The following is a 12,838-nucleotide window of genomic DNA, read 5'->3' as shown; positions in this document are numbered from 1 at the left end:
TTAACGTGTAATAAATACCATCTTTTCTTGCGTGCAACACATATACTTTCTGCAAAAAAATCAGCCCCCCAAAATTGGGGTGCATGTATTAAGTGAGGAAACTGATTTTTTGGCTGGGTTTGAAAGAACCCTGCTTTGATTCCTGCTCTACAGTGGAGCAGCTCTAATATTATTTAGGCAGCTGAGGAAATAAGTTGACATCATGTTTCATTCTTCTTCACTTTACAGGTATTTGTGTATCTCTCTTTTTTAATAGTCTTGATGTTCCACTAATCAAACTAATCTTTTTAAGGACAATTTTTCTGTCTGTAGCTTGTGCTGGGCTCGTCTCTTGTTTGACAGTTCTTTAGCTCTTTTCAAGATCATGGGTCCAACCATTGAGTCCAGTCTTTAGCAGCAGCTAGAGTTTTAGTTGAGCAGAAAAGGGAGGGTGACTCAGCTTGTCCTTCCTCTGTGCAGCCATCTCTCTGGAAAAATCTTTTCTTCTTCATTCTGCCTTTGAAAGATAAAGGTGAGTTTCATGTTCAGGGACATGTTGCATGCAAGAATATATGGTAAAATAAGGCTTTTCCTTCCAGACCATTGCTTTAGAGATTATATTAAAAAGAGAAACACACTGACATCACTTGAGTGAGGCTAAGATGCTATTCTTTTTTGCAGTTATTTCCAAACCAAATGATTGTATCTTTCCATATGACTTCAAAGATGTCATTAAAACCAAGGTAACTCTGTGTTTTGGGTTTTTTTTTGTATTTTGTACTGCACTGATAACAGAGTCTTCTTAGATTGGAGGGTATTTGGAAAGAGCAGTGGGGTTGGGAAAGAACGTTACGGCTTCTGGAAGGCAGTCACACAACTGGGACCTAGGGCATTTTATTTTCCATCCTTAAAATTGCATGACTTGTCAGATGTACAGGTCATGCAGTTTTGGGGAGGGGTCATAAAATTCCCCAGACCACAGTTGCACAGTTGCCAGCTTCCAGGACTGCTGCATGCTGATCCCAGTGACATTTTTGAGATTAGGTACGGGACAGTCCCTAGATCCAGGACACAACTGTTGTGTGAGATTGGGCAGGGTACAGCTACAGATCCCAAACCAAGACCAGGTGCTGTCCCTTGCCCAATCCCAAGGAGAAGACTTCGCTTCCCAGGTTTCCTGCTGTGCTCTCTTCTGGACCTGGTATTTTAAAAAGGTTTGCCCTGCCCTGCGGGGGCCGCAAGGCATCAAACCTTGTGGGTCACAAAAAGCCTTGGGACTCTGCATCCAGTTCTAGACCTAGGGCTACCACTTCCCTATGCTGACAATTAGCTGATTGTCAGCATCCATATGGGGCAGCCCTGGGTCTGGGACATGGCACATTTTCAATTTATCAATGAATGTCAAATGAATGTTTTTCTGGCTGGTTTACTATTTTAACGCACTATAAATTGGCTTAGTGTAGGTCATGTCTCACATTTATGGTGCGCTTAGCACGTTAAACTTACCAAAATGTATTGTCCTCCAATGCCCTAGTTTTCATTTCTGAAAACTTAAGTTCATATCTTTAGATCATTTCTTAAAACCTGTTGGTCTGGCCTGTTATTATATTTATTAAGCCATAATGCTATAATTTCCGACCATTTACAGTCATGTTAAAAAGTAGCAGAACTGTTACTGTTAAGGTTTTTGAGAGATGCTGGCAGAGTTCCTTGGGCAAGCTTAGTTCATACTTTTTTTGGTATCTACTCAAAGCTGTTTGTATCAATCTCCTGTTTCCCTGGCCTATAGAGTCCATCAGATTTTTAATCCTTATTTTTAAAGGGTACTGAAAAAGATTAGAACAATAACAGTAACTTACTCTTCTCTCTCCTTTTTCCTTCTTAACATGATTATAAGCTGATAGTTGGGAAGTTGTTTAGCTTTCATTTGATTTGACTTGTAGTAAAGGTCTGGAATGTTGCTCTTTACTGTTACCTACAAAGCAGAGTAAGGCATCTGAGATGAGCTTCCTCTGTCCGTGTGCATGGGAACAGGAAACCTTCAGTTATGGAAGAAGAAAACTACCCATTACAGTGCTTTTATTATCGTCATCTTCTAACTAGTGCATGAGGGGCAGGTTGTTTTGACTTTAAACTTGTATTTCTTCCCCTCTTAGAATGCTAAAATAGAAATTGCTGCGACAGAGAGAACATTGCTGGGTTTTTTCCTCGCAAAGATTCACAAAATTGACCCAGATGTTCTTGTGGTGAGTAGTTTTTTAGAACTAAGTTAAGGAATATTTTTACTTGGGTGTATTTAACTTCTTTTGTTTCTTTATGTCCATTCTAGCCTTTTGCATTTAATTTAGTTCACATCATGGTTTTGACTTGTATTAAATGCTCTATAATACAGCAGGTATACTCTTAAGAACATGATGTAGAATTGCTCCCCAGCAGCAAGTTGTATACCCTGCTGTTTTGAATAGTGCTTAAAACATCTGACCTCTGTCCAAATTTAAAAATGGTTTGTGGATTTTCCGAAAAAGTAAAAAGCTCATACGGTTCATTAGTCCAAATGCTCATATAATTCCAGCTAATTTCATTTGGATTGTTTGATACCAAATTAAGATGGTAAAATCCATAGATCAGAGCAAAACTGTGTTCTGTGACCAAATAAACATTTTTTACATTTGACATGGGACAAAGTGTTTGTTATATGGGCAATATAACTATAAATGTTCAGATAATGCTGCAATACTCTTTTAATCTAAGGTATCATAACAGTTAAGTAAATATTGGTTTAGCAAACTAAGAAGTTTACCTTTCTGTAAGCTGACAGACTGAACGTATAATATTACTATGGTACCTTGTGCATCTCTTGCAGCAGTAGCAGGGCTTTTTGTGGGGGAAGGGACAAGGCATTGTTTAAACATGTCTTCATATTCTGTACAAAGGGTGTGTGGCTTGACTAGAGAATTTAAATAGAAATCTGCTAGTGGCTGAGGGGTGGGAGTGAGGGGGGAGACTGGAATTGGAAAATGATGATGTATGAACCGGAGCCACTTTGATGAAACAGTTTATTTCAGTATTCTGCTGAGCAGCGTTGTTAATGTTAAGGCTAATGAGTACTGATGATGAATAAATTCCCTTAGAAGAAAGGGCCTCCTGTAAGAGGTATGCAGATGATGCCATCAATTAGATTACAAAATACAAAGGGCAAAGGAATGCTAAGTATATGAAAATAAGCCCTTTCATTTGCATTTGTTACAACCTTTTTTGTTGCTTTCTTTCTGTGGCAAGGGTCATAATATTTATGGCTTTGATCTGGAAGTGCTCCTGCAGAGAATTAATGTGTGCAAAGTCCCTCACTGGTCCAAGATAGGTCGACTGAGGAGGTCCAACATGCCAAAGCTTGGGGTAAAATATTGCCTAAGTATCTCAAGTTCCTTTCTGTTGCATTTTAATTTATGTTTAATCATTTTGCTGAAGTATTTTGTATGCGCCACTAATGCATTTTGACTGCTGGTCATGCTGAAGTATTTTGAATGTGCTGTTAATGTATTTTGACTGTTGGTCATGCTGGATTTCTTGTGTCCCAGTTCAGACATGATGAATGTTTGTATGAGTGTTTTATTATAGTAATGAGCTAAACTAATTTTCAGGTTAGGCTAATTTAGTTTACATATCTCAACTAGACGGTAATAATGACAGATTAATTGTAATAGTCTGTACTGTAGCTGTCTTTGTCTAGTGCAGCTAAAATGAGAGGAAAATGTAGCTTGGATTGATTGGTGAATCATCCCATAGAGAGTAGTTTAAATTTGTATTTCTCTAGTTCTTATTACGTGCTTGTTCTGAGGACACTTCATGACATTTTGAATACTTAACTATAGTACCTTCTTCCCCTTCCGCACTCTCTTTTTTCACAGTCATGAAAAATGTTGATGCTTTAATTTGTCCATAAGGAATATGCTCTGTCTACTGTGTACTACCCTTCAAATTTGGAAAGGGTGGAGGAAATGGAGTGAATTCTTAAGGAGGACATTTTTAATCATTTTTTGTGGTTATAAATACAGTAAGCTTATTAAATTTGATAGCCAGAACTCCACTTCAACTTGGCTTCCTCCCCTGTTTGTGATGTATCATTTAGTAACCTGCCATTCGTATTCAGAAATTATAGGGTCATATCCTACTCCACTGATCAGGTGCTGTAGTGCAGTCCTAGTGCACTCTGTTCAGGTCTCTGATAATCCATTAATTCATTTTTTATAACATGCATAGTTAAATCATAGTTTTAAGGCTAAGTTGCACAACAGCAGTGAGGACTTGCCACTTAGGTACCTCTGTATGTCCAATAAGATCTTGCCAGTACCTTTCAGGGAAAAAAATGAAATTACTAATTCCATGTCAGGTACTTAGCCTTGGGCATTGATGCTGTAAAATTAAGTGAATGTGTAGGGTTTTGCAACTATGCATGACCCTATGGAAGCCGATGGTTGGCTTTTACTAGAAGAAAATAACCATTTGCATCGGGGCTTGTAGGATCATGCCCTAATGTGAATGAAGTTTCCCAGTTGTTCACGTTCGTAAGTTCTTTTAAGTATATCCTGAATTTCTTAGTGCCTGGTTCAATACTTATGATTAAAACAGAAGATTCCAACTGACTTGAGGCAATTGGATCCGACCCTGCTCAAGTGCATTTATCTTTTCTTTATTTTCACATGACTAAGGGTCGAGGTGGCTTTGCTGAAAGGAATGCTGCCTGTGGTAGAATGATCTGTGACGTGGAAATTTCAGCAAAGGAATTGATTCGTTGCAAGAGCTACCATTTGTCTGAATTGGTCCATCAGATTCTGAAAACAGAGAGGATAGCCATTCCACCAGAAGAGATACGAAACATGTACAGGTATATTGCTGGATTTCATTAGGGAGTGAAGGAGCTATTTAATTTAGGTTATTGTATATAACTTTAATTTTCTTTCTTAAGCTTGCCAGAAAATGTACATTTAAGCATTTATTTTTACATTAAATAATTAGAATAATTTTTATTTTACAAAGGCTAAATATTCCTTATAACACAACTGTTGGCGATAGCTTACAATGAACACATCAAAATAATTTGTGAAAATGTTACTTAAGATACATTAATAAATGCATCTGGAATGGCTTTCTGCAACTATTTGACTGTGGCATTATCTTCAGTGGTATGCTGCAGATAATATGGGATCACAATACAGAATATATGTCCAGTCTTCTGCAAAATGTATAGGACCTTTAACCTGTCCTTCTGTCTCTTCCCAGTAATTCTCCCCACTTAATGTGTATGCTGGAAAACAGCTGGACAGATGCCAAGTTCATTCTTGAGATCATGTGTGAGCTGAATGTTCTTCCTTTAGCCTTGCAGATCACAAATATCTCTGGGAATATCATGGTAATTTTTTTCTTCCCCATCTGTATTACAGTGCAACTATTCCGTAGTGTTTTCAGTGTTTGGATGTGGTTACTGGTTTATTAATGTTTAGTCTGAGTCAGTGATTGCAGGGTATATACTTCTCTTTGCATTAACTTTGTGCTATGACGAGAGTGCTTCCTTTGTCCTTCAAAAGAATTAGAAATGCTACGAATTAGAAACGTTCAGTACCTTCAAATTTGGATGACCAAGACAGAATTTTGACTTTGGAGAGCGTTTGTAGTGTGGAGGTATAAAAGTGATAGATTACTGAATCATTTGTTAGATTATTTATGTATGTTAAAAACTGCACAGACAAAATTATATTAAATCTAAAAAAAGAGCAACAGTTAAAAGAGCACATTGTAAACAGTTCAAATCAATGATGTCCTAATTCATTTTTACTTTCTCCAGTTTGTTTTGAATTCTTCTATTTTTTTCCTCTTAGTCAAGGACAATGATGGGTGGGCGATCTGAACGTAATGAGTACTTGCTTCTTCATGCATTTTATGAGAGAGACTATATTGTGCCAGACAAGCAAGTTTTTAAAAAGCCTCAGCAGAAGCTGGTGGGTCGAAAATTTATTTTTGTTTGTCACTGTTCTTTTTCCCTTATAAAAATGTTTAACATATCCTTTTTATTTGTGGATGTTCTTTATGAAAACATTAAAGGTAACTGTAGCAGCTGCAGAAATAATATGATCAGTTCAACCAGAATTTTTACTAAAATTGATAAAACAAGTTGTTTGAAAAGTCTGCGGTGTAAAGGGATGCTGTCATTAGAAGAGCTGATGTTTTTTCTCTTAAAAAACCCCTTACTTTGTTTATAGGATAACCATTTTTTTTCAGTGTCAGTAATCAAATACATTTTTATTTTTTTGGTATTTAGTGATGCGTATTTTGTTTAATTATTTTCTCATTGTTGAGTCATTTTTTTCCATTGCAAAAACTCTTGTCTGGTCCATCTTAACCCGCTGCCCCCGCCCCCCCCAAACAAACATGCCTAGATGAGCTGTATAAATGATGCTCTGAGAGAGGTGCTCTAAGATGAAATTGCCCCTTTAACAAATATATTTTTTAATGAAATTGGAAAGTTAGAAGAAATTACAACTTCAGTTAATTTTATTCTATTTATAATCCTTCAATTTGTGTACCTCTATGTATTTGGCTTCCTTGCCATGCTGTTATTTAAAGCTAAAATCAGCATAGTAGTCTGAAATACTAGAAATTAGGGAGCAATTCTGTATGAGAATAGCTTGGATGACTGTAGGCTTTTTAAATTGCACTTGAAGGCAAATTCATGTTCTGTCTAGGAGCAATATTTCAAATATGAAGCAGTAAAATAACAGATGGCTTTGAGATGTACATGAAAAACTTTCATAGTTAACTTCAGATAATTTCGTAAAAGAACAGCATCTGGTTAAAGATATTTTAGAATACTTCCTATTATGTTAACAAACTGTAGGCTTAAAGCTGAAAAACTACATCTAATTTAAATTTCACTGTTTTTGCTTTTTGCCATTCTTATAGTAGTAATACACTGGGCTATTTTGTGAGATAGGGAGCCTTAATCAGAATACTAAAAAAAAATATTCATTTAGCATGTGCATTTTATAAAACTCCCAAACCTATGTCATGTGCTTCGCTCCCCCAGTGCCCTCCCTTCTTTTTTTTTTCATTTGTAAATTCAGACTTCTATATTGCTGTGTAAGGAGAGTTCAGTTTTGTAAATTTATATACCAAATATAGGTAGATGAAGATGAAGACTTGGAAGATCAGACTAAATCTAAGATAGGGAGAAAGAAGGCAGCATATGCTGGAGGTTTAGTCTTGGATCCAAAAGTTGGTAAGTTTTAGTAACTTCATTTTCTTTGACAGCATATCAACAAGAAAATAAGTTTGACTTCTTCAGAATATAGTACATCTCTCTTTTTTTAAGAATATAGAGGTATAAGTAATTTTGTATGTTTTTTGGCCTGGCGATGGGGCTTTTCCGGACAACACATCAACCCAGGCATTTGAATTTCATTGTGTTTGCCGGTAGTGTAGTGTATCTCCCTTTGTTTAGTGTATTGGAGAAATAAGGCTTTACTGGGGGTAGTTGTGTTGCATATGCATAGGTATGTTTTGCTTGTGGATGCTTAAGGGTTTTTTTTACAGTTTCTCCTGTATATGGTGATAACTGAACAAAAGTATCCTACAGTAACACAGAAGCTATCTGTTCAACCCTGATAAGTTAAAAGGGTTTGGATCGTTCCACTTCTGACAGCTTTTTTTATTACTGGCTATTAGTATGTGTTACAATTTAAGAGTATTACTTGGAGAATTCGTTACATTGTGCTGCTGAACTGGATCACTTGAATGAAATCTAGACTAGATTCCCAAGGTAATGCTTAAGCCATACAAGATGTAATATATACTGACAACTTGGTATTCAGTTAGAGTTCATCTTTGAAGAATGAGACCTGAGATTCTGAAGTTTCTGCAGGAAAAGACAGGAAAAGATTCACTTCTCCCAGATTTTTCACACTGCTCTCTGAAGTATTCTCTTCCCAGTGCAAATTCATTCAGTAGTCAGAATACTTATTTACAGTTGGTGCATTAGAACCTGAAAGTCAGTGGAATTTTTTATCTAGTTCTAATGTACATTAACCAGATACTGAGAGGAACTGAGTAGTTATAACTTTTCTCTGAATTCTGTTTCAGGATTTTATGACAAATTTATTTTGCTTCTGGATTTCAACAGCTTGTATCCTTCAATTATCCAGGAGTTTAATATTTGCTTTACCACAGTACAGAGAGTGTCATCAGATGCACAGAAAAGAACAGAGGTTCGTATGCCTTAAGTGTTTTGATTTTGAGGTTGAGTTTGCATAGAAAAAGATCAAAGACTAATTTAAATTTTTTAACGCTACTAACTCATTTTTATTTTTAGTGGCACCCTCTAAGTGAGAACTGACATAGAAGCTCTCAGGGAGAGTGGTCTCTGTTTCAAGAAGCTTACAATCTGCTGATCTCCTCTTTTGCTTCCAAGTTCTTTGGACAGATGAAACAATTATACTGACTTAGCAGGGAAGAGGTACTGACAGCATTTTAAGGTTATTTTGTGTGTCTGCTCTATCCCACAGTAAGTGGAAACTAAACTGTAGCAGTTCAGCAGCTATTTCATTTAATGGAAAATTGGCCTAATTTAAGATAAAGTATATATACAAGACAGTTACAAAATATCAGCTGCTTTGCTGTCAGGAGAGGTAATTTTCTTCATCCTCACCTCCACCCTCTTAAATCAATCTAAATGTTTCATCTGTCCACAGGCAAACTACTTCCTTTTGTTAATTATCATCATGCCTTGAATCTTAGATGCGTGTGGGATGATGAAAGCTAAATTCTCATTTAATCCTAACCTTTTCCTTTAGGCTGCTATATAATCTTTTTCCTGCAGCTTAAAATGTTTGTCCAAGTCTAGTTATCACATCCAAACTAAACTTTTTTTCCCCTCAGCCCTTGCCTCTTATTTTGTCCAATATTTAAAATGCATCCCTTTTTCTAGGACTTTTCATGGTCCTCTGTGTTGTGTTCCAAGTTCAATCTTTACATCTTTCCCTTTTGCTCAACTGTTTCATTCCCTTATGCTCTCATTTCTTTCTACAGTTTCTTCCAAGCTGTTTTCTTAAAACTGGCCTTTCTCTGTTCTCTTTCTGCACTTGTATTTCAATATTTTTTATGCCTGGCACTTCTTGTTTTTTGGCTGTACAACAAACTTTTTTCCCATATCCATTTCTTCCACCAAACCCTTGGGTAGAATTTAGGTCTTCAGTTGGTGAACTATGTCTTCGAAATGTATTTATGTGATTTAGAATGTAAGGTCACTGGTGTATACTCCAATTTCAGGACTGAAAACCAAAAGTGCTGAACTAGAAAATAGGAATTGTTTGCAACCCGCTCCCATCCTTGGCCTGCTGTCTGTGCCTGTAGTATTGGTATATGATCTCCAGTCAAGCAGTAAACACCTACAGTTGAGCTTAATCAGGGAATGAGCCATGACACCCATCTCAAAGAAGTCTCATTGATGCAACCAAGCCCCTTTCAAGGGTGGGAACCTCTAAGGAGATGAAGTGTTTTTGCAACCACTGAAATCATCCAGATGAAGGTTAAATAATGAGGTTAAACAAAAAAAGGACCATAAAATCTGGGTCTCTTAGGTCCTAAGTCATTCCTCCAGGCTTCTTAACCATGTAGTCATGGCTAAATACAAATGTCTGAATTGGGAATGGGTATCCCATTCTTTGAGAGGCTACTGCAACTTGGAGCTAGGTGTTTGTGCAAACCGTGTCATTGACAGCGGACAGTGGACTGTAATTATGATCTTGCTGCAGTACTTCATAATTCCAGAGGAGACCCAACAGTTGAAAGCTTTTCAAGAGCTAACATATATTAAAGAAAAACACCAGGCCTTAGGTTATTCAGAAGACTCAATACCACCTGAGTGTATATCTTGCTTCTTAAGAGGAAACTGTAAAAATCTCAGAAGCTGTGGAGGCAGAGACAACCTTCTTGATATGACTAGGATAGCAGAGCCTTCAATGAAGGTACCTCTGTCTTTTCCACTTTACACCCTGGAGCATCCTTGTAATATTTGTGAGTTAATGTGTTACTTGGGCTGGAAACAGATGTTGCTTTTGTGCTATCATAAAAACTTTTATGGTGGTACAATGGCCTAGTGAATAGATGTCCATGCTCCTCGTCATGCCACAAATGCCCAAAATCTGTGGCTGTGACATAGGTGGTATGAATTTGTGCTGCTATTTTGCAGCCGATATCTGTTTGCTTTTAGGTGAGAATTCTTGTTCCTGGGGTGCATAGAATCGGGCCTCTGTAGCCCTTAGACTGCCTGTGCAGGTTCCCCATTGGCATAGGTGTTCCCCAAGTTTGATTTCCTGGGCATGCAAATGGGGAAATTCCAGGGTTTCCCTGATTGTAGAAATATGCGCAGGGATTCCTTCGGTCCTCCTCTTCTATCAGGGAAGCTCAGCATTGTTTGCAAAGGCATGTCCATAGTATTATCCTTCAGGATTGGGCCCCAGCTGCTTTTCCCAGTAGCTGCAGAAGCCCAACCCTGAAAGAAAGTGGGCAATGTCTGTTTTGGCCAGTGAAGCAGGCCAGCTATGCTAGGAAACATGCTGGCATAACAGATCTGCTTCATTTGGCAATGTCTGTTTATACCCTTAGAACCTTAGGATCTAAATGCTCCTAGTTTAGGGAACTTTTGTTTGCTTTTTAGGAGTCCTGGTGATGGATATTTTTAGTGTGCTATGTCTTAGAAACAATAGATAAGGGCTATTTCTTCCAGCTCCAGTTTCTCTCTATTTTTTGTCTCTTTTCAGAGACACTTCTCTTGAGATTTCCCAAGCCTGAATTTTCTGTCTTAAAGTAGTGATGCACAACCTTCTGACCCCAGGGGCCAGATGAGTGATGCAGAATAGGTCTGTGGGCCAGACACAGCCTGGGGTCAACGTATGGGGTTGGTTTGCTGGCCCATCCAGCTGTGATCCAGAGATCCAGCCGTGACCCAACCCCGAGTGCCAGATCCAATAGCAGAGGGACCTCCCTGCCTCCCACTCCCTTATGCTGGTACACAAAGCTGTATCATTCAACCTACAAGACTTCTCACAGCAGTGGGCTGTGTAAATGTTATAACCGAAGTCCACAACAACTAATTCATCTGCTGCTATCTAATTTCCAAATTTCTGGACCTGTAGGGAGCCCTGTGGGCCAGATGATGTGGCCCTATGGGATGGATTTGGCCCTCAGGTCAGAGGTGGAGCACCACTGCCCTGAGCCATAAAAATATATTATAAAAGTATATATTGCTATTTCTGCCCATTGTCTACTAGAAAGGGGCCATATTGTCTTCCCTTTCCAGGGGTGGTTGGTTTACTCCTGTAAGAACTTCTTCATATCTTTCCACAAATTACAGACTGCCTTTGCGGGATCCCAGATTTTTAGTAGGATTAATTGTGACTGCCATTGGTCCATGAAGAGAGATTTCTTAGCAGTCATTGTCTCAGTCAAGAGGATAGGGAAGATCCAAGTCCTTATGGCAGGAATATCTTATGCAGTAGTTTGCAGAGGCAAAGTGACTCTAAGGTAGGGGTGGGCAAAATATGGCCTGTGGGTCAGATTCATTCCACCAAGTGATTCTGTACGGCCCGTGGTGGGACTGTCAGCCCTGCCTAGCCCAGGCACAGTGGCAGCCTGGGCTGTAGCATGTGTGACTGGTCCCCTGCCCGAGGTGTGGAGTTGCCATTTGATGTGGAGTATAGCCTACTCTATCCCAAGGGGGCATGTGGCTCTCAGGCACATTGGCAGCTGTGGTTCATGGGGCTGAGTGGTATGGAGGTGGGGCAGGGGTGGTGCAGCAGCTGGACTCAGCTGTCCATTAGAATGAACTGTGGACATTTCACTCTGCACTCAGACTTCTGGCTGCCAGCGTCAGCCCCCTGCCTGTGGAACCAAGGAGCAGATTGTGGTTCTGTCCCAGACCTCAGCCCTGGGGTGTCACTGCCCCATAATCCTGGCCTTGGCCCTGCTCACTGGTCCTGCACCCTATTTTCCTGCAGCTCTATCTCATTCACCCTACCAAGTGGGGGTCTTGAACCCACATGCGGGTCCATGGAGACCCTGCCTGCTTGCCCACTCTTTCTGGCACCCCTGTCAGTGGGTGTGGGGCATATGGTCCTGGGGCCAGACAGGATCAATTGTCATCTCCCTGGCCCCTGCCCCCCTACCCTCAACAGCTCACCAGAACTCCTTAAGTGGCTCTTCAGCCCAAATAATTACCACCCCTGCTTTAAGGCCTTCCCCAAATTATATATCTTAGCTGGGTGGCTTACCTACTGGTTTCTTTCCCAAACCCCAATTACTTGGTGTGGAATTTTTAATTCCTTTAGTGATATTGGGTCTCCCTCCCCTCCTCTCTCCTATTATCTGGATAGAGGAACTGTTCTTAAATTGCTCTAGATAATTTGCTGACAAAATAAAGGGTTATCCCATTTCCACAGAATCATTACTAACATGAGTCCCTCAAAACCAGCTATATGCTCACCTGCTCGGATCTACCTGGGCAAATGAGGACCCAACATAAGTGTTCAATTAGCCTTTGCTGATTCATCAAAAGATGTCCCAGAAAAGGTTTGTAAAGCAGCTACTCTGGAGTCCAGACTTACCCCTTCATTTTGTGCTACTTTTTGTTAGAGGGCTGTGAGCCTGATGGTTTGACAGCTTTGCATTTTGTTAAAGAAATTCCAAGCTCCCACATCCAGGACATGAATTGTTTATGTTTGTTTGTTTATATGTATGTATGTATGTGTGTGTGTGTATGTGTATGTGTGTGTGTGTATATGTGTATGTGTGTGTGTGTGTGTGTGTGTGT

At 39.2% G+C, this 12,838-nt stretch overlaps 1 protein-coding gene across 1 annotated transcript in view; it reads left to right on the top strand.

Annotated features, from left to right (window-relative positions):
- POLA1 (DNA polymerase alpha 1, catalytic subunit) overlaps nt 1-12,838 on the top strand; it is a 296,489-nt gene that overhangs the window by 38,538 nt on the left and 245,113 nt on the right. Inside the window, exons 17-24 of the mRNA XM_019529154.1 lie at nt 661-722; nt 2,136-2,225; nt 3,259-3,375; nt 4,689-4,864; nt 5,260-5,389; nt 5,856-5,975; nt 7,156-7,252; nt 8,113-8,237. Of these exons, the coding sequence (XP_019384699.1) occupies nt 661-722; nt 2,136-2,225; nt 3,259-3,375; nt 4,689-4,864; nt 5,260-5,389; nt 5,856-5,975; nt 7,156-7,252; nt 8,113-8,237 (917 nt within the window). The remainder of the gene's footprint in view (nt 1-660; nt 723-2,135; nt 2,226-3,258; nt 3,376-4,688; nt 4,865-5,259; nt 5,390-5,855; nt 5,976-7,155; nt 7,253-8,112; nt 8,238-12,838) is intronic.

Source organism: Crocodylus porosus, unplaced genomic scaffold (assembly GCF_001723895.1).
Source record: "Crocodylus porosus isolate Cpor-Errol unplaced genomic scaffold, CroPor_comp1, whole genome shotgun sequence".
NCBI lineage: Eukaryota > Metazoa > Chordata > Crocodylia > Crocodylidae > Crocodylus > Crocodylus porosus.
The sequence above is the reverse complement of the archived record's forward strand: the minus strand, read 5'-3'. Positions and strand labels throughout refer to the sequence as shown.